Below are 23,122 nucleotides of genomic sequence, written 5' to 3'. Positions count from 1 at the left end.
AAAAAAAAAAAAAAAAAAAAATGACAACATGGGCAGAGCCGGGGCGTGCGGCTAGTCACACTATCACACTATACACTAGTATTATAAATGTGAAAGTTTGTTTGTTTTGATGTTCGACCGTCAATTACGCTGAAACTTCTGAACGGTTCTTGATTAAATTTTGTGTATAGACAGGGTATGAGCTGACTCGGGTGATAGGATACTTTTTATCCCCATTTAATGCTCCCTTGGGATAAAACAGGAATTGACAGTCACTAAATCATTTGTATAGTCCTAATTCCACGCGGGCAAAGCTGCGGGCGGAAGCTAGTTCTTAATAATATTAAATATTTAGCATAGCAACATATGTATATATTTTCGTAAGATAAAACTGTCTCACATACAAGATATTCTATATTTACTGCTAACCATATTTAGAATCGTCTAATAAAGCAATTTATAAGCTACGCGCAGGCTAGCTCTTATTTCAGAGGACATAACGTTATTTTTAGATATTATCTCGTCTACCAGACAAACTTACGTAAAGTTACGTACGCGAAATATTAATTCAACACCAAAATACTATTATAACCTTACCTAATACCAAATAACCTTTCTATAATTATACAATCGTATACTCTAATAAAGTTTAGCAAATACGTATAAGCGTACGGTGAAGCTTTGGAACGATTTACCAGCTACGGTGTTCCCGAACAATTACGACATTGGGGCCTTCAAGAAAAGAGCGTATATGTCCCTGAAAGGCCGGCAAAGCACTTGTAACAAGTATAAGTCTAGTGTTGCAAGTGTTTATGGGCGGTGGTGACCATTTAACATCAGGTGGCCCACTTGCTCCTTTGCTTGTCCTGCCATAAAAAAAATACAAAAGTGCACGACTCATGATGCTCATTCGTACGATAAAAGGAAATATTTAATGTATTGAATAATCGAATGGTCCAAAATAGATGTATGTGGTAGTCGAGCATACTTCGGCACGAATTGAGCCAGCTCGCACCGCGGAAGTACCACACCCCCACAGAAGACCGGCGTGAAATAGCATCCTGCTGTGTTTCGTTCAGTGAGTGGGGGAGCCAGAGGCCCATATACTTTTCCTTACCCATCCCAGTCCTTACGTTTATTCCTCTCGATAATCCTTTCATAATCCCTTTCCAATTATCCCAGTTTAAAATCCGTTAAAAGGTCTTTAATTTCTAAAAGAGGATACGTTTAATGAAATTCGCTTGCCTTGATGTCAAAACGCCTACAATCGTTGCTTGCATCATTGGGTTTTTCCGCCATTGGTGGTTAAGTAAAATGACGAACTTATCACAGGACGCAGCCGGCTGATTGCGACATGTTTCGGGAGTTAGAATCCATCCTATGGATGGACGTGTGTGTGAAGTCCCGTGTCCCCTAGTGGGGTATGGGGCAGATGATGTACATCCGTTTCACTGATCGATTTTCTTTAGGGACAAGTAGGTGATCAGCCTTCTGTGTCCTGCCAGACCGAGACATTTTTTTTTTGTGTGTCCCCACCGGGAATTGAACCCAGGGCTCCTCGGTTCTATGCTCACGCGTTAACTACTGTACCAAGGAGGCGGTCATGGATGGACGTAGGACCAGGTAATCTAGCTGTGATCTAGTCAACACTGACGCAAATATATTTGAAGGAAATTTACTGTAGTGAAACGAAAAAACACGGTATTATGTTAATCAACTGAATTCAGTCATTTGCTCTTATACGTAAACTAGTATACCCGGCCACGCATTGCTATGGCTGAGTAATAATTGAAATTATTAAGATTATAAATTATGGGGATAATTTTTTTTTTTTTTTTTTTTTTTTTTTTTTTTTTTTTTTTTTTTTTTTTTTTTTTTTCTTTTTATCTGCTACTTAGCCATCTGTTTATTAAAACAATAATCTAAAATGGTCTCAGATTTTCATCCGTTAAAATGTTATTTTAAGCTGAGATGCACATCCAGTGATGCATATCTCATCTTTTGTCTGCGAATCTTATCGCTCGCTTATGGGGATAATTAATCGAAACAAAAACTATCCTATATCTTAAGTTGGGCCAAATTACACATAAAATGCCAAATTTCATCAAAATCGGTTGAGTTGGTGAAGAGTTCATTGGGAATATACATCATTTTTTTATATTAAGAAGATGTATGGAAATTATTTTATCCTGCCGAACCTTATCAGGATAATGAGAAATACTCATGAATCTAAATCTCATGAATGATCGTTGATAAGTGTACAAAGATTGAATTAAATCTATCCGATAAATGTGGTCCAGCGAGTTTAAAGGACCCTGTTACATACCTACAAACATACACATAATAACACAATAAATGCAGTTAAATTGATAACCTCCTCCTTTTTCGAAGTCGGTTGAAAAGCCCTCGAAAGTATATGTCACTTAAAAGCTTAAACAAAGCGCTTTATAAGTTACGGCACCGTTAAGTTTAAGTTACATCACCTTTTGCCCAATCGGTGGACGCTGTTCCCGTTACTTGGTTATATGAGATACGATATCGTGGACGATACGTCGGTACGATAAATCGTAAGCCTGATTTGTCGTGTGTTATATAATTTCTCGATAGTCATCGAAATAAACTTAATTAGAAGTAGTGCCTTTACGAATGCGTTGCCCGCTTTAATTTATAAAGGACTAGCTGCGCCCCGTGGTTTCACCCGCGTAAGTCCGTATTCCGTAGGAATATCGGGATAAAAAGTTGCCTATATGTTATTCCAGTTATCCAGCTGTCTACATAACAAATTTCATTGCAATCGGTTCTATAGTTTTTGCGTGAAAGAGCCACAAACACACACACATCCTTACAAACTTTCGCATTTATAATATTAGTAGGATAAGGAAAGTATTGACGACTGGAAAGGGTGAGGAAAAGGAAACAGGCCGTCTCGTGTTAAAAATGAACGTGAAATACTAAACATTCAAAACCATATAACATAATATAATGAAACAATAAAAAATTACAAAAAACTATGATTAATTAACTCATTAATTCTAACATAAAAACTCACACAGATATAAGATTGCATTCTTATGAATACAATATAACAAGGAAATATATGCTAGTATAGAAAATGTAACTTTGTGTCTGTTGCATAGGGTTGAATATTATTTAAATAATATCTTAAGGTCCTAGGTCATTGCCGATGAGTCGTTCTTTCAAAGTTATTTTTACAGACACGACATCAATATGCAAAATGTTAATCCCATCCTATCCTACTTGTTGTTGTTACTCTTTTACGCATAAACCACTGAACCGATTGCAATGAAATTTAGTAAGTAGACAGCTGGACAACTGGAATAACATATGGGCAACTTTTAATCCCGATATTCCTACGGGGTATAAACTTACGCGGGTGAAACCGCGGGGCGCGGCTAGTCAAAATATATTTGTAACATAATTCACTGCTCCATTAATTGACTATCCAACAGAGAAATAATTTTTCAATTCGAATCAGTAATTTCTGATATAAGCGCGTTCAACTAAACAAGCAAAATATATTTTTTATTATAGTGGTATACATTTAAACCTTATTCATTTACTAGCTGTTGGCCCCGGCTTCGCCCGTTGTACATTTTCGGGGTAAAAAGTATCCTATAGCACTCGGGAATAATGTAGCTTTCTTTTGGTGAAAGAAATTTCAAAATCGGACCAGTAGTTTCGGAGCCTTTAGGGTACAAATAAACAAAAAACTTTTCTTCTCTATTATATTTGTATAGATTTATTAATTTGTTGAATCAGGGCCTATACGTCATGTAGTTGTAAAAAACTAACATAACACATAAGAAGTATAATTTCATAATTTTCCCAGCAGTGTTGCCAGCATGAGAACTCTTTTCGCAAACATTTAACACAATCGCGTGGAGTTAATGATAGTTGATGCAAAGTTCTTTTTTCAAACTCAAATTCGATGTTCTTTTTTTTTTTAGTCTGTATTATAAAATGGCGGGGACCAAAGAGTTTTAATGTTTGTGAATTAAGAAAAATAACTATTACCAAACACAATCATCCTACTAATATTATAAACGCGAAATTTTGTAAGGATGTGTGTGTATTTGTTGCTCTTTCACGCAAAATCTTCTCAACCGATTGCAATGAAATTTAGTACGTAGACAGCTGGACAACTGGAATAACATATAGGCAACATTTATCCCGATATTCCTACGGGATACGGACTTACGCGGGTGAAACCGCGGGGCGCAGCTAGTTGTTCATATGAAAATACAACGCAATTTGATTGCAACATTATACTGCTTTATCAGCATTATCTGCACTCGTTACAGAAATTTGGTAATAACACTAGTATAGTATATTTATCTGTGGTTAGAGTATTATAATAAACTATCGGTCCGCCCCGGCTTCGTCTGTGTTACATTAATGTCATAACCAATTTCGGAAAAAAATTCGAAATTAGCTTCATAGATCCAGAAATAACCACAACGCCACAAACTCGCAATTTAGCAAACTGCCTCTTTGTAAATTATTAAATATTATCTTCGTTATTGTTATTTTTAAAACGAAAATTTTATATATTTTTATCAAATAGCTAGCAAGCTACGTTATCACTTAAATAATATGATTAATAACTTAAGTCAAACAAACAGTATTTAGATGAATTAGTGTTTGTGATATGATTTATATGTCTGGTGTTAGTTATGGGTCTATGGAGACACTGCCTTTTAGAAATCAAAAAAGAGGATGCCTGTAATGCGATAAGTAATTTTTATGTTATGTTTTGATGGTCTCCGGAGACATAATTCTTTTTAGAAACTAGAAATGAGGATGCCCGTATTGCGAAAAGCACTTTTTATGTCATATCTGACAACTGTGCTGATGGTTCATGATGGTAAACCATCACCACCGCCCGTGAACAGAGCAGAGGTAGGGTCGCTATAACGCGTTGCCCGCTTTCAATGGGTAGGGATAAGGAAAGGATTCACGATAAAGGAACGAAGTGGGTAGGTGAGGAAAAGATATGGAGCTATGCTATATTTTGCTATACTTTGTATACGTATAAATAACAACTGCGCCCCACGATTTCACCCACGTAAGTCCGTATCCCATAGGAATATCGGAATAAAAACTTGCCTATATGTTATTCCAGTTGTCCAACTGTCTACGTACCAAATTTCATTGCAATCGGTTCAGTAGTTTTTGCGTGAAAGAGCATCAAACGCGCACACATCCTTACAAACTTTCGCATTTATAATATTAGTAGGATAGGATGAAATTTAACACCTGATTTCGTTTCAATGGTCACTACTAACTTTGTAAGTTATTACACAACTATAAAATGTTACCTTGGACAATATAAGGTAGAGGTGAAACGTGACTAATGGGTCCACGCCTATCTAAATATTATCTGCGCTGTGAAGGATAGTTTTTATTTGCGTATGGCTATACTGTTTACGTTATTTTATTTATAAATCGTTTTTTACATTTAATTTTACAGTAACGTGACGAATGAACTAAGTAACACAAAGTATAATAAGGATAATAGCTAGTTAAGCTAGTAAAACCACAAACTTTTGTATTTGTCGAAATATCTTTCCCAATATTGTTGATTGGTACCGACGGCGAGGTACCTGGTGATCACAACACAAGGTCCTCCAACTCCAGCTAATGTTTTGATAACCCTTTACGCATGTATACTGTCATGTGATTATGAATTGTGAGGAGAAACAAATAAACGATTTAAAATCTAATATATAAAATTCTCCCAAACGGCTTGACCGATTTTGATGAAATTTTTTGTGCATATCGGGTAGGTCTGAGAATCGGCCAACATCTATTTTTCATACACCTAAATGATAAGAGCGATGCAGAACAACGTTTGCCGGGTGTAGCTAGTATATATGTAAATAATTTATTATTATTTACTAGCTGTGACCCGCGGTTGAAACCGCGTAAGTCCGTATCCCGTAGGAATATCGGTATAAAAAGTGCCTATGTGTTATTTCAGTTGTCCAGCTATCTACGAAGCAAAATAGTATTATTATTCACCAATAGATGTCAGGAAAAAAAAAACACGAATAAAACACGAATATGACATTTTCTAAAAAAGATTCCTAGCTAGATCGATTTATCGCCCCCGAAACGCCCTATATACTAAATTTCATGAAAATCGTTGGAGCCGATTCCGAGATTCCAATTATATATATATATATATACAAGAATTGCTCGTTTAAAGGTATAAGATATATTTATATTTTTTTTATGTCATAGCTGGTAATTGAGCTGGTGGTAAGCGATCACCACCCATGAAAATTCACAGAGGCTCATACCGCTGAGAATGCGCTGCCTGCTTTTAAGGGGTATGGGAAAAGGAAAGGATTGGCGATTGGAAAGAAAGAATGGACTAGGACGCGTGAGGAAAGGGAAACGGGCCTCCGGCTCCTCCATTCACAGGACGAAACACAGTAACACGCTACTGTTTCACGCGGGTATTCGTGGGTGTGGATCTTCCCCGGTGTGAGCTGGCCTAATTCGTTTCGAGGCGTGCTCGACTCCCACATGTGTTATGTTATATGAATTTTAATTCTATAAAACTGTACAAAGGATTTTTATATGGCCAATATGTTTTTCAAGGGTGAACATCCTGATGTGTTATAAATAAATAATAGCATATTTTAGTTGGTTGCCATACACCTAGGTAATACAACGCGTCTTTGCCCGCGTGGTCACAATAAATATTCATAGTATAAACTTTCAACCTCTATTTTATTGCCTCGGGGGTATCATTTATCCTAATCCTTTCTTAGCGAATGCCTATATGATAGTGGCTATCAGCACGCCAAATTTCAGCCCGGTCGATCCAGTTGTTTAGGCTGTCCGTTGATGGATCAATCAACAGTCACCTTTGCGTTTCATATATTGAGGAGATTAATGAGAACTTTTGAAAGAATTGATCATAAGGCGAGATTCGAACCCGCGTTTTTTGCCACACCGTAGATAGCAATGCCTAGCCTCTCGACCACACATTTTTTCTATTCCTTCAAAATTTCTCATTTATAAAGCATTTCAATGCTATAAAACTGAAAATTAAACTTGAGAAGGTTAGTTTTAACTTCAACTCTAATAAATATAAAAGTACATGTTTTAAACCCCGTTTCAAGCAAGATAATAAATGTTCATGGTTTTCAAATATTTTGTTACAAAGTAAATTCTTTACATAATAAATACTAAAGGTAAACGAAATAAGATATCACTACATAGTATAAAACAAGGTCGTTTTCCGCCGTGTGTGTCTGTATGCTTAGATCTTTAAACTACGCAAGAGATTTGATGGTTTTATTTAATAAGTAGAGTGATTGATTGGGAAGGGTTATATGTATAATATCATCTATTAAACTTCTCCGAATTTAACGCGTGCGCAGTCGGGCGGAAAAGCTAGTACTAAATATGGTACATTCTTAGCATAAGTCACTATCAAGGTGTTTTGTCTCACTCTAACGCCGTACGGATGAAAGAGACGGCATTTAAACCGACAAATCGGTCTCGTAACCTAAATTCTGATATCTATAATCTATTTGAAGTTATGCGTACAGTTATTTCAACTTACATAATATACACGGTAAGGGTTTGCAACGTAAATTTTTTAAACAGATGAAAGACATCGGTCAAGTGCGAGTCGGATTCTGGACAGAGAGGGTTCTGTAGGTACATATGAGCGAAAGAGCAATTGTAAAAAAATTGGTCACCCATCCAATTTGTAACCGTGCCGACTGTTGCTTAACCTGGATTTTTTTTGTTGTTATGTCGACAACAAAAATACATCATCTCTGAAAATTTAAACTGTCTTACTGTAACGGTTCCTGAGGTACATGAGACATGGTGACAAACCAACGAATCAGATCGACAACGAATCAGGTTCTGTATCGAAAGGTTACTAAGACATCGCCGTCTGTCTGTCATTTCTATACACATAAACCACTGAACAGATTCTAAAATATTCTAATACATGATAGAAAAACTGATATTACAAGTGCGACAGAAAAAGCATGGAATTATTATAAACTAACTGCGTCCCGCGGTTTCACCCGCGTAAGTCCGTATCCCGTAGGAATATCCTTTATGTTATTCGAGTTGTCCAGCTATCTACGTAGTAAATTTCATTGCAATCGGTTCAGTAGTTTTTGCGTGAAAGAGCAACAGTCGCACACACATCCTTACAAACTTTCGCATTTATAATATTAGTAGGATATTATGTAACAAATTTTCTACAAAAGTCCCTGATGAAGAAGGTTCCACCCCAGACCAAACTGAGACCAAATGACAACAATTTCCTATCAAACACAAAAATAATCGATTGAAACCTATAAATTATGTAATAAAAAAAACAGTCGAAAGCAAAACCTCCTTCGTTTTTGAAAACAGCATGTTAGAACTAGTATGTAAACCAAACAATGTAAATTGTCATTAAGCTGTCTAAATAGCTCACTAGTTGGAGCTACTGTCTATGTCTTAACATCGTTCTTAATCTGTGGTCTTATTATACTCTCTCTTGTGTCAACTGTTTTGCTGTGTTAACTGGGTTATCAATAAATCTCAGTATATCAACTTAATCTATTATTATTTTCCCACTAACCCATCATGGCAGTTAATAATAGAAAAAAAAAATTTAAGAAGAAAAAAAAAACGAAAACAGTAAAACGCACGAAATGGCGGGCGGGGTCATATTAATATCTGTTTGTAAAACGATCCGTTTACATTAAAGAATAACGAGTTTATTTAATATCCACCCACAAGGAAGACTTGTTTAATGTCATAAGGCCTTAAAAATATCACGAACGACCAATATAAAAAGACCTCCGCCTGCTTAGTCATTGTTCTGATCTTAGTAATTGACTGTTGTCTTTTACTTAACTAGCTTTATCACCCGGTTTTGCTTGTTATGCTTATATGAAAGTAGCGTATGTGCTATTCAAGACTATGATCAACCTCTGTGCCAAGTTCCATCCAGATCGGTAAAGCAGTTATTGTCTGAAAGTGTATCGAACATCGATATATCTTCACAACAATTTTGTATGGCATTAGTCATGTATTTATTAAAAGGTTCCCATGAGTTTAGCGTGTCTTGATTTTAATTCATCCTTGTGTTAAATTTCATCAAACTACGCACAGCCATTATCACATGACAAAATCACAAACTCTGTTACTTTGTAACTTGGAAATAACTTACAATGTGACAGAGGTCTGCTTAAGTTGGTTTTCTTTAGCCTCGCATGTTCACTTCACAAGTACTCGACCTTACGTCTGTCAAATTACATATTGACTTATGTAACGATTAACAAGTGGCTCCTAGCTTAGCTTATGTAACTTAGTTTGTTATGTGTTAAACAACCTTTAGATGTACTAAGTGTTACCTATATATTAAATATAAGTTCCTGTTTTTAAGCGTTTGTTTTTAGGAATGCGAAACGCTTCGCAAAAAGGACTGGTCGGATCTCTAAATTAGGCATTGAGAGAGATTGCAGTCTAGAATGCAAATGGACTATATTTATTTGTTTTTTAGTTTATATGTTTTATTTATTATTAACTTTGCCTTAATATTTATTAATACAGAGGGGTACAATGAAACATATTATCTTATATACGAACTCCCCTATGGATGAAAATCTTATTAAAATCAGTTCACCTATTCTAAAATTACCTACACCTAATGACATATAATAACAATAATAATAATTCTTTAAGTAATACCAACAATTTAATTTAATTTTTACTTCTCTGCATGTAGATAAATAAATTATTTTAACATGATTTTATTAGCTTCAACTATATGTATGCTTGTTTGTTTTCATAATAGGTCTTCTTTAGACTCGATTTTGACCCACTTTAAGCGGACAGATTTAATTCAAACCTTGTACACTTATCAAGGATCGGTGACAATACAATAATTTCATGAGTTTATCTTATTATTCTGATCAGGATCGCCGGGATTACACAATGTCTTTTCGTATATTCTGTATAAGAGCAAGTGACACAACGTAGCTGATTATCTGATATAACATTAAAGCGAGCTTCTTTAGTTTTTCGAAACTATGTCACTTCATAGTATAAAACAAAGTCCCTTTCTCTCTCTCCTTCCCTATGTCCCTATGTATGCTTAAATCTTTAAAACTAGGCAACGGATTTTGATGGGGATTTTTAATAGATATATAATAATTCAACAGGAAGGATTATATATTATAAGTTCTATAAAATAATCCGAATTTAACGCGTGCAAAGCCACTGGTAAAAGCTAGTTATGAGGCGATTGAGTTCTCCTATCATACATGATGTAACACAACAGAAACACGCCTAGTTTTACTGTACATATAATATATAAATATAACTTATTGCTCCGTAAAATGATAATACAGTATTCTAAATAGCTTCCATTCATACAAATAGATGAGGTAAGGTCACAGTGACGTCACACGATGACATCACCTAAGGTTGCTTAGCTAGTAGGTTCGAACTAATAGGTACTTTAAAGAGATTTGTTTAATTTTGATTATTTGTTTGCGACGATTGAACTAGGAGGTGAATCAAAGCAATAAATATAGTTTTATAAACACGCTTTATTGATAGAACTATCTGAATTATCTCACTTGCATACGTAAGGAAATTAAATCGCTCATAATCAGGATAATAAGATTAACTCATGAAATTATTCTATTGTCACGGATCCTTGATAAGTGTACAAAGTTTGAATTAAATCTGTCAGTTTAAAGTGGGTCAAAAACGAGGATAAAATATAAAACAGGCTGTATATTTTTTCGGGGTCAATACCGACGAAACCGCGACAAGTGATTAGTTGTATGTATATTATATATTAAAGCAAATATAATAAATCAAATATTCAAACACAATTTTAAATCAGTTTTTATACTATAATGCTTGAAAGGTACGTGTCACCTAAATGAGCCCAAATGAAAATGCCATTACGTAACTAATGATATTTACCACATACAACCTTGTAGTAAATTGTATCTTATTCTGTATCGTAGCGGTACTAAAAGTGCATTAAAATTATATTATACTAGCTGCGCCCCGCGGTTTCACCCGCATAAGTCCGTACCCCGTAGGAATATCGGGATAAAAAGTTGCCTATATGTTATTCCATTTGTCCAGCTGTCTACGTACCAAATTTCATTGCAATCGGTAGTTTTTGCTTGAAGGAGCAACAAACACACTGACATCCTTACAAACTTTCGCATTTATAATATTAATAGGATAGTAGGATAGGATAGGATAGGATTCTGTATCGTAGTCGTACTAAAAGTGTATGAAATAATAATATAGTTTGAAAAAGGGACCAATAAAAGAGATACGTATTAAAGGTGGATAAGAAAATTGATCATTAAAATAAACATGACGGAGTGAAGAATATTGGAAGGTTCACATTAAGCTCGACATAAAAGAAAAGTCAAACACGCTTCGGCACGAATTGGGCCAGGTCACCGGGGACGTACCTCCGCAGAATACCGTCGTGAAATAGTAGCATGCTTCTGTGTTTCGTACGGCGAGTGGGGGAGGCGGTGTCCCGTTTTCTTTTCCTCACCCTTAACCAAGACTTCTTCATCTTCTTTCTACCTCATCCCTTACCCCTTAAACGGAGAGCGCATTTGCAGAGGAATTCCGCTGCGAATGTTCACGGGCGATGGTAGGCTACAATCAGGTGAAGCACCAACTCAGTTGCCCGCTATAACATAAAAAAAACGATTCCATAATATAATGCAAAAAACACGACACAACAATGAGAAGTTATTTTTTATTATTCAAATAAGTAGCGTGGGATAAAACATTGATGATTGAACGTTTTGATGTCCCTCAAAGCTTTAATAAACCATTTAAACGGTTCACAGAGTACATACTTTTTAAATTGTAAAACGACCGTGACCCTTTATCACTGTATGGTCACTCCCCATACAACCATAAAATCCTTCCCAGTGTAATTAAAGACATCAAAACAAACAGCAAGGTTTCAATCGGGCTACTGTTTTGCTTTGTTCAGAACTTTTTACTGGATGATTTGAGTGGCCATTTTAAAAAAAGCTTTTTTTATGTCATTGTCGGCAATGGAGCTGGTGGGTCGTCTGATGGTAAGCGCTACCACCGCCCATGGACATTTGGAGAGGCGTAAAGTCGATTGCAGACCGTACGCCTCTACAAATGGATTGCCGACTTCAAATTGTAAAGGGATTAAGAAAGGATTTACGAAAAGAATAAGGGAAAGGACTGGGAAGGAAACGAAACGCAGCAGTATGCTATTTCACGCTGGTCTATAATGGTGTGGTACTTCCCCGGTGCTGGCTAACCCAATTCGCCGAAGAGCTCGACTATCACATATACTGGAAAGCTCAGATGTTGTCTCATTTAAATTTGCTCCAGTTCTGGTAATATGAAGGCGATTCAGTTTTTTACCTAACTAAACTGCCTTCAAGTCGTCAGAACTCGGCCAAATATAAATGAACCACGTGGTATGTATTCGCTTCACTACATAGTATAAAACAAAGTCGCTTTCTCTGTCCCTATGTCCCATTGTATGCTTAAATCTTTAAAACTGCCGAACGGATTTGGATGGGATTTTTTTATAGATTAAGTGATTCAAGGAAGGTATATATGTATAATGACATCTCTATAACTACGCCGAATTTAATGCGTGCGAAGCCGCGGGCAAAAGCTAGTTCGAATATAAAATGAATCATCGGAATCGGGTTGCCCAGTAGTAAGTCAAATTGAGAACCTCCTCTTTTTTGAAGTTGGCTAGACATAAGACAGTTTAGACCTTTAATAAGTTTTTTTTAATATATAGACATAGAGGCTAATAAAGATAGTGCCATACGGGCAGACTCAACGACCTTGACTTGAGGTCATTGTATTGTCAAGTGAGACTCAACATTAAGCCAACGGTATAAAGTTCTTTTTTCTAGAAGCATGTTCTAGACTCGATGCTTTAATATTGTTTTACGATTGTATACCTTATATCAAACGAGAAAAAACACAGTTTTGTGTGAGCGCCATTATCGCATCATTACGTGTTAGCGTTTTACATTTTACGTTTAAAAGACATAAAAAATGCAGCGAATAAATAATTAAATGTCCACTGTTTTATAAATATCTGAGTGTCTTACTGAAACTAATAAATTGGTTAAATATTTGGATGGATAAGTATTAATAATAGGTCTTTAAATATTTATTACTAGCGGTCCGCCCCTATAGCCTTCCTCAATAAATGGGATATCTAACACTGAAAGAATTTTTCAAATCGGATCAGTAGTTCCTGAGATTAGTGCGTTCAAACAAACAAACTCTTTAGCTGTATGATATTAGAATAGATTAAAACGTACAGTAAACAGGAAAAATGCATTTTTTTATTAATGAAAGATTTTTCAAAATCGCTTCATTAATTCCAGAGATTACTCCTACATACATATATAACTCTTTATTTGCGGAGATTTATAAAAAAAATGGTTGCCTGTAAAGTCGGTTTTACGGGCGAAGATTTTACGTGACAACGTCTTTTTCTCGGTAGAATATTTATTGATATGAATATTATTAAATTGCACAATAGGAACTAGGAATCGAATGAAAATAAGAATTGCACAAATTTTAACTATAGAAAATATATTTTGTTTACTAAAAAGACAGAGACAGAGACACAAGCACGCGCCGATTCAATGCGCCTAATTCTCTAGTGCTGCGCGCGCGACGGAGCGATCATAGTTCGGTGACTCATCGTAACGTTACCGGGCGTTACACTTTTTCATGAGTGACTCCGAGCCGCAACCTAATTTAAGACGTTGTCACGTCAATATTGCAGAGAAATAGCAATAAAACAATATAAAATATGTTTGAACGCACATCTCAGGAACTGCTGGACCGATTTCAAAATATCATCGTTCCATATGTACGTAGTATATGTACCACAGGCAACGCCGGGGCGAACCGCTAGTATAAAAAGCTATTCATAGTAAAACATCTAAATAGAATTAAACGTCTCGTACAGAAGATGACATAATACCTCCATTACCATAGAACCTTCGCATATTATTCGCATTACAAGGAAGTGGGCACTCGAGGAAAATATCTTCAAGGTTTAAATGTGAGGAGGTATCATTAAACTAGCTCAGCTGTGCAGCTTCGTCTGAAAAAATATACTCTCGAAGGGTTCCATTTTGCAATTTCCACTTTGCACATTGCAAATTTAAAAGAAAATAAATGTTTCTTTCTTTCTTTCTTTTCTTTCTTTCTTTCTTTGTTTCCTTTCTTTCTTTCTTTCTTTTCTTTCTTTCTTTCTTTTCTTTCAATTTTGTTTTTCACACTGATCAGCTCCTTTCGGTCATAGCTTGAAAATGTATAGCCTTCGAAAATAAGTGATCTAGCCAATGCAAAAACGATTTTTCAATTGGAATTAGTAGTTCCTGAGGTTCAAACAAATAAACAAAAAAAGCTTATCCTATTCTACCAATTCTATAAATGCGAAAGGTTTGTGAGGATGTGTGTGTTTGTTACTGTTTCACGCAAAAACTGCTGAACCGATTGCAATGAAATTTGGTACGTAGACCGCTGGACAACTGGAATAACATATAGGCAATTTTTATCCCGATAGTCCTACGGGATACGGACTTACGCGGGTGAAACCGCGGGGCGCAGCTAGTGATAGTATATATGCATTACCAAAAGCAAAGACATTTATTTTCTCTAAAAAAACTTTATACTTCAGCAATAAATAGTACATCCTCCTCAAATGTGCAAATGATCAAATTACTTAGAATCAGTACAGACATTTTCGTTTCGAAATAGTTATGTATTGGAAGTTTTGTTTAAAAAAAAATATCTTTCGTTTTTTTCAATTCCCTTTAACGTTTAAAAAATTACCGCGGTTTCACCCGCGTACTTGACGCAGGTGAAACCGCGGAGCGAAGCTAGTATTTTTTTACACGCTTTTTATTAGCTTCACCTGTATGTTTGTTTGTATGTTTGTTTGTATGTTTGTTTGTATGTTTGTTTGTAACCGACTTCTTTGGGCGCGATTTTGACCCACTTTAAACGGCCAGATTTCGTTCAAACTTTGTAGATTTATTGAGGACCGATGACAATACACTAATTTGATAAAATTTTTCCATTTTTCAATTTGCAAAATATGATTTTTGTTAAAGCGTGTTTTTTAGTTTTTTTAAACTATTATTATTATGTCATAGCGGTCAACTGAGCTTGTGGATCGCCTGATGGTAAGCGATCACCACCGCCCATGAACATTCGCAGAGGTAGTGCCTCTGCGAATGTGATGCCCGCTTTTAAGGAAAGGATTAAAGTCTGGAAAGAAGGAATGTTATAATAATAGTAATTAGTATAATAAAAAAAAACCTTTTCCGGTTCATATTGTTAGTATAGAGCAGTGTTTTTCAATCTGTGGGTCACGACCCCTGGGGGGGTCGCGAAGCCTTACTCGGGGGGTCGCCGACTGAAAGAAAAAGGCAAGGTCTAACACTACAATAAAAACACAATTTTAGTGAGAAGTATGGGCTTGCTTATTTTTCGAAAATTTGTCAAATCGTGGTGCTATTTTCGAAACATTAATAATCAATTTTCTAATTGCAGTCTGTTTCTCTGCTATAAATTGCGCGTAGCTTTACCAATTTACTTTCAAAACTTACTGAATAAAAGGGGGTCACCAAAATTTTTCAACCTGTATAGGGGTCGCGAAATATAAAAGATTGAAAAACACTGGTATAGCGTCACGTAAAATTAAAATTGCGTAAACCATGTGTAAACACAAAACTATTACAATTAAGCAATGTTAAACAAAGTGTAATGTATTTGTTTGTATTAAAACAGCTTCAAAACGAAAGTAGAACGCACTTGTTGGGAACTATTTACATTTGTCCGGTGTTATGTGTTATTCTGTTACTAGCTGTAGCCCGCGGCGTTGCTCGCGTGGTATCCGAAAAGTTTGCGTATGTGCTTATCCAGACTGATTTTATGCGATGAGCTGTTTTTGCGTGAGGTACTAACAAACATCTACAACAACTACTAACAACTTTCTGGTTTATAATATTCATCATCATCATCATCATCAGCCCATACACGTTTCCGCTGCTGGGACACAGGCCTCCTATGAGGGTTCAGGCCATAATCCACCACGCTGGCCAAGTGCGTGTTGGCAGATGTCACATGTCGTCGAACTTTTGAGTCTTGGACACGCCGGTTGCCTCACAATGTTTTCCTTCACCGTTTTAAGCAGTGGTGATGTTATCCACATGTGCAGATAAATTGAAAAATCCATTTATTTCCTGCACGCTTGCAGGGTTTCGAAGACAACTCTCTCTCTCGGGAACATATATAGACTGATGACGATAATGATGATGAATGATTATATCAGAAAATCATTTATGTACCATAGTTACTTTTAAATGTTCCTTTTAGTCGTGCGAGCGAATGCGTATAAAGGTATCGTGTGTCGTTGCGTAACCCCCGACACAACCCGTTGTGGCGAGGTCTCATTGCTCGAGAGGCTGACATAGCCGGAGTTAATTACGTGTATAATTTAAAAAGCTGTATTATATGCAACTGTAGGTTCGCGGCTTCAAATTCAAATATAAATTCGAAATGATTTATTGTGATTCACAGGTTATAAGGATGGTATTACATTATATAAAGTTCTACTGTTATCTGCCATGTGGCGTACAATAGTCAATTTTTACATATATAACTAGCTGCACCCGGCAAACGCTGTTCTGCCTTACTCTTATCATTTAGGGGTATGAAAAATAGATGTTGGCCGAATCTCATAGATACCGGATAAGCACAAAAATTTCATCAAAATCGGTCAAGCCGTTCCGGAGGAGTATGGCAACGAAAACTGTGACACGAGAATTTTATATATTAGAAGATTGCATTGGTTCCGATTCTTGATAAGCGTAAAAAGTTAATAAATCTGTCCGTTTAAAGTGGGATAAAATCGAGTCTAAAAGAGTCGGTTACATACAAACATACAGGTGTAGCAAATAAAGATGTGTTAAAAAGACGCAGTGTCTAGACTCCAAAATATATCCACATACAAAACACTTAGGAGGAAATCGCTCCGTTGCGACGTAAAAGAAAGGCAAATGAACACGCATCTGCATATATAATACTACCTGCGCCCCGCGGTTTCACCCGCGTAAGTCCGTAACCCATAGGAATATCGGGATAAAAAGTTGCCTATATGTTATTCCAGTAGTCCAGCTATCTACGTACCAATTTTGCATTGCAATTGGTTCAGTAGTTTTTGCTTGAAAGATTAAGATCTCGAAGATTAAGATAAAATTCTTAAAATCCTTTTTTTTTTAGTATAAGTTTTGTTTTTGTATTTTGTTGGCAGCACAATAAAATGTTTAAATAAATAAATAAATAAAATACACACATCCTCACAAACTTTCGCATTTATAATATTAGCAGGAGTAGGATTAACAGGATAGGATAGGATATTATTATTTTACATATTAATTACTTAAGGCAATTTTTTAGAGATATACTAGCTGCACCCGGCAAACGCTGTTCTGCCTTACTCTTATCGTTTAGTGGTATGAAAAATAGATGTTAGCCGATTCTCAGACCTACCCAATATGCTTACCAAATTTCAGAGGAATCGGTCAAGCCGTTTCGGAGGAGTATAGAGACTTAACATTGTGACACGAGAATTTTATATATAAAATTAATGATTAATATATTATTTGTTATAAGCATTATTGATTTAAAATAGTGAACACCATTTGCTTTGGCAGTTTACGTGTTGCAATAGTTCGTAACACTATTAACCATATACTAGCGGCATACAGATATTTGACTTGATTTCAACTGATTAATGATCTAATATCCTTGTTTCAGGCCGAGCAATGTGGAGGCTGGTTTTAACGGCAGCGCTGCTAGCGACCGCGCGGTCAAAGCAGTTACCATCGAGTTCAGGTAATTATTAATGAAACAGACGCAAAATTTAGTAAACGTTTGTACAAAAACATTGGTTTTATTACCCCATAACAACATAAGACATTTTTTACATATTATTGCGCACGCTGATAAACATTGTGAGCGTGCGTCAGCACTGATATTCAGTGAGTACTCTGTGACTTCCGATTTGTGAATGTTTTATATCGAAAAATTACTTTTTACGATGAAGACTTTGACAAATTGTGTCATTATTAGTGTCTTTAAGCAATTCGAGAATAACCCTTTGTCTCTTAAAAATATAGACTGTATATTATTATTTATATATAAATTACCTACGCTGATAAACATCGTCAGCGTCAGTATCAGCACTGATATTCAGTGATTTCTATGTAACTTCCGACTTGTGACTATTTAATATCGAAAACTTACTTTTTACGCTGCAGATTTTGCTTGACTTTGCTTGACCGATTTTAAACGGACTTTGGTAGATTGCTAATAGAGTTTAGATGTTTTTTATAAGTTAATTTATAAAAAGTAATAATACGTATTGAGTACATATACTGGCTTTTGCCCGCGGCTTCTCACGCGTCAATTCAGAGTAGTTTAATAGATGTTATTATACATGTAAACCTTCCTCGTAAATCACTCTATCTATTTAAAAAAACCCATCAAAATCAATTGCGTAGTTTTAAAGATTTAAGCATACATAGTGACAGAAAAAGCGACTTCGTTTTATACTTTGTAGTGAAGATACAAATATTGTATGCCGCTATAATAATTAATTTTTTCACAATTATTCTTATTTCGTTCACTTTCAAAAGATTAAACTTAAGTCCTTCAAATCGATAAAGTAGAATCATAAAATAACTTCATAAAACCCAACGTTTCAACCGATTTATAAATTCCTTTAGTATTTCTTCTGAAGCGATTCATAAAATAATAATAAAAGCGTAAACATCTAACTACCGTTATAAAATTTGGGTCGGCCATACAGCGACATAAATAAGATTATAAAATTTTTAATAGCTCGCATGTATTTCCCCCGCAGGGACACAGGCCTCTTATGAGGATTCAGGCCACCACGCTCGCCAAGAGTTGGTTGTCACATGCCATCGAACTTTTAATTCTCGGACTTTTTTTTATGTCATAGCGGGCTGCTGAGCTGGTGGTTCGCCTGATGGTAAGCGATCACCACCGCCCATAAACATTCGCAAAGGTAGTACCTCTGTGAATGCGCTGCCCGCTTTTATGGGGTAAGGGAAAAGGAAAGGATTAATTAACGACTGGAAAGAAGGAATGGACTAGGACGGGTGAGGAAAAGGAAACGGGCCTCCGGCTCCTCCACTCACCGTTCGAAACAGTGTATAAACTCTATATACTTATAGATTTCCTGATATAGATAACATTACATCCAATAATCAAGCGGCGGCAAGCTAGCTACAGTGCCACCAACTTATCTCTGAATGAACCTTTAGAATAAAATTCCGGGCAACACTCATAATAGCTTTCGCCATATACAAGAATTAAAATTTAGAAAAATTCAACAGTTAACATCTGTGATTATAGATTATTGACATAATATGTTTATAACGTTTTCACGCAAAAAGCATTGGACAGAATTCAAAAATTCTTTCACTAAGCTGCAACTTCATTAAACTATATCTATTGCCTATATATGTACCACGAGCGAAGCCGGGGGGAAAAACCAGTCCAAGATAAGTTCCAAACGATACAGATACGCAAACATAGTACAGCCAGCTAATGGACATACAAAGTATCCAGCAAACCAGTTCGTAATGACAGAATAGCCCACAAATAGACACAAAAAGACGCATTGTGATATTCCAATACGAAGGTAGTCGGCCGGGGTCAACGTCCCGGCGCCAAGAATTTTTTAGTTACGCTGATGGGCGGAGCGGTTCATGAATTTATTTTCCTTCGTCTTTTATATACTTTGGACATTGAATAAATCGCGTTTAAAATCCGTTAAAAAGTTTTTAATTTCTAAATGTATAATATTCGCGTAAAATCAAACACAAGAAAATAATTTGGACATAGTTAATATTGTAACATATTAGTGCTTTGAAAGAAATATAATATTACCACATAGTATAAAACAAAGTCGCTTTCTCTGTCACTACGTCCTTTGTATGCTTAAATCTTTAAAACTACGCAACGGATTTTGTTGCGGTTTTTTTTAATTAATAGTGATTCAAGAGGAAGGTTTATATGTATCAAACATCTATTAAACTACTCCGAATTTAACGCGTGCAAAGCCGCAGATAAAAGCTAGTATTGAATAAATCCGTTGAACATTTTTAAATTTCTTAAGAAATCATATTAACAGGAACGATATTTTTGAAGAATCATTCATTCTCATAATGAACACAAAATAAACGTTTAACAAATTGTATGTCTCATTTCGCAGTTACATATCTGAAGCAGCTTTATTCTGCAAAGATCGTATATAGTAGAGCTACATATATAGTATTACTACTTCGAGATCAGGCACATACCTAAAGTTGAAATAATAATCCTGAGATTAATGCGTTCAAACAAACATATACATCAACCACATTTTATTAGTGTATATTTAACTAGCTTTCCGCTCGCGGCTTTGCTCGCGTAGTCGCAGGAAAGATAGACCCGGGGATTTCCCCGCATGTTCCCGTTCCCGTGGGATTTTCGGGTTCTAATCTACCTGTGCACAAATTTTCAGCCAAATCGGTTAATACGTTCTTGAGCTATTAATAGTGTAACTAACACCACTTTCATTTATAAGATAGATAGATGTAATATAAAGATATGATCAATTTTTTAATTAGATTAAATTGTCAATTAAAATCGAACAAACATATTATCCTAGATAAATGATCATTTAATATCCGTTTTCAGAAAAAAAACCTCACCTCATCTCAATGTGATATTGATTGTTATAAACATTGCAATGTTCCTAAATTTAAAGCAAAATACCGTTTTAAATCGCCACCGCTTAGCGAAAGCGATTACTCAACCCGCTCCGCTCATCACGAACCGCGCGATGGCTATTTCATATTCTCGACTTGTATTTTTGTTTATCACGAGTTCAATCGTTATGTTTATATGCATACTAGTTGATACCGTTGCTTCGATGCACCGCGCGCTGTGGGCCTGGGTGTGGTTGGAATTGTTAAATATAATTCGGTTTTATAATGTGGGAGTCAACTGTTAGCCCCGGCTTCGCCTGTGGTATATATGTAGCCTATGTTGCTCTAGGTTGCAGCTTTCTAGTGGTGAAGGAATGTTTTAAATCGTTTCAGCAGTTTTTGTTTGAAAACGTTACAAACATACAAATCTTTCCGCTTTATAGTCTTACTAGCGGTCCGCCCCGACTTCGCCCGTGGTACGTATATAGCCTTCCTCTATAAATGGGCTATATAACACTGAAATAATTTTTCAAATCGGACCGAGTAGTTCCTAAGATTAGTGCGTTCAAACAAACAAAAAATCTCTTCAGCTATATAATATTAGTATATATATATAAAATTCCCGTGACACAAGTTAACAACCTCCTCCGAAACGGCTGGACCGATTCCTATGAAATTTTGTGTCCATATCGGATATGTCTGAGAATCGGCCAACATCCATTTTTCATACCATCTATTACATAATAATCAGAGTAAGGCAAAACAGCGTTTGCCGGGTGCAGCTAGTATTAGTATAGATTCGTCTAAAATACGAAAAACTCAAGTCCTAACTCAAACATCAATTTATTCAACTAGGTAGTTCGTTTAGAAGCTCTTTTGATAATCAAATTACATCGATGTTTTATTTAGAAATTAAAAACTTTTTAACGGATTTTAAACGCCATTTATTCATTTTATTATTAACATTATATTATTGAATAAATCGCGTTTAAAATCCGTTAAAAACTTTTTAATTTCTAAATCTATAATACTCGCGTAAAATCAAACACAAGAAAATACTATCGATGTTTTATTTTATTTATGAACCGTTACTCTTCCACGCAAAAACTATTGAACCGATTTCAACGAAATTTGGTATGTAGATAGCTGGACAAGTGGAATAACATATAGGCAATATTCATAAGAATGCAATCTTATATCTGTGTGAGTTTTTATGTTAGAATTAATGAGTTAATTAATCATGGTTTTTTGTAATTTTTTATTGTTTCATTATATTATGTTATTTGGTTTTGAATTTTTAGTATTTCACGTTCATTTTAAAAAGAGAAGGGCTGTTGGCTGTTTCCTTTTCCTCACCCTTTCCAGTTGTCAATACTTTCCTAATCCTACTAATATTATAAATGCGAAAGTTTGTAAGGATGCATGTGTGTTTGTTGCTCTTTCACGCAAAAACTACTGAACCGATTGCAATGAAATTTGTTATGTAGACAGCTGAATAACTGGAATAACATGTAGGCAATCTTTTTATCCCGATATTCCTACGGGATACGGACTTACGCGGGTGAAACCACGAGGCGCAACTAGTGGGCATATGAAATAAGTCGCAAAATGTCACAAGGTTACATCATTATAATCAATCGGATTTAATAACCTGACTTAACTTGGAATATAATAAAAGAGTAGTTTTAGTTTCTTGGCGGCTTTTCTCTGCAGAAACTGCTTTTGAAACGGTTAATATATTCATATTTTTCTGTATTTTCACCATTAAAAGACACGTCTAAAGAAACTCTAGCTATAATATATATATATATATATATATATATATATATATATATATATATATATATATATATATATATATATATATATATATATATATTTTTTTTTTTTTTTTAAAGGAAGTGCATGTATTTTTTTTCATTTTATACACGTTATCTTGTTTCAAGATTCATCAATTCATTCAATGAATTCATCTTATTTCATGGCAGCACTATATTAAAAGCATCTAAAAAATGTCGATGACAAATAATTTATCTACTAAAGAGTTCAACGCGTTTCTACCACGGTACCATACGGTAGTTAACTATGTCTACTCTTATGTTATCTGTGCCTGAGTTTCTATTGCCACATGTCTTGGCTTCCTAAGAAATATATGGAGATAAATAATTTATGCATGCACATATACTAGCTGGAACCTGTGGCTTCACTCGCGTGGTGAAATAGTAACCTACTAGCGGTCCGCCCCGGCTTCGATCGTGGTACACGCGTAGCCTATAGCC

General features: G+C 35.5%; 1 protein-coding gene across 1 annotated transcript in view; it reads left to right on the top strand.

Annotated features, from left to right (window-relative positions):
* LOC119836396 overlaps positions 1 to 23,122 on the top strand; it is a 44,183-nt gene that overhangs the window by 8,854 nt on the left and 12,207 nt on the right. The window contains exon 2 of the mRNA XM_038361707.1: positions 17,878 to 17,955. Within this exon, the coding sequence (XP_038217635.1) occupies positions 17,886 to 17,955 (70 nt within the window). The 5' untranslated portion in view covers positions 17,878 to 17,885. The remainder of the gene's footprint in view (positions 1 to 17,877; positions 17,956 to 23,122) is intronic.

This window comes from Zerene cesonia, chromosome 24 (genome assembly GCF_012273895.1).
Source record: "Zerene cesonia ecotype Mississippi chromosome 24, Zerene_cesonia_1.1, whole genome shotgun sequence".
NCBI lineage: Eukaryota > Metazoa > Arthropoda > Insecta > Lepidoptera > Pieridae > Zerene > Zerene cesonia.
Note: the sequence above shows the minus strand (reverse complement) of the source record. Positions and strands in the feature narration are given on the sequence as shown.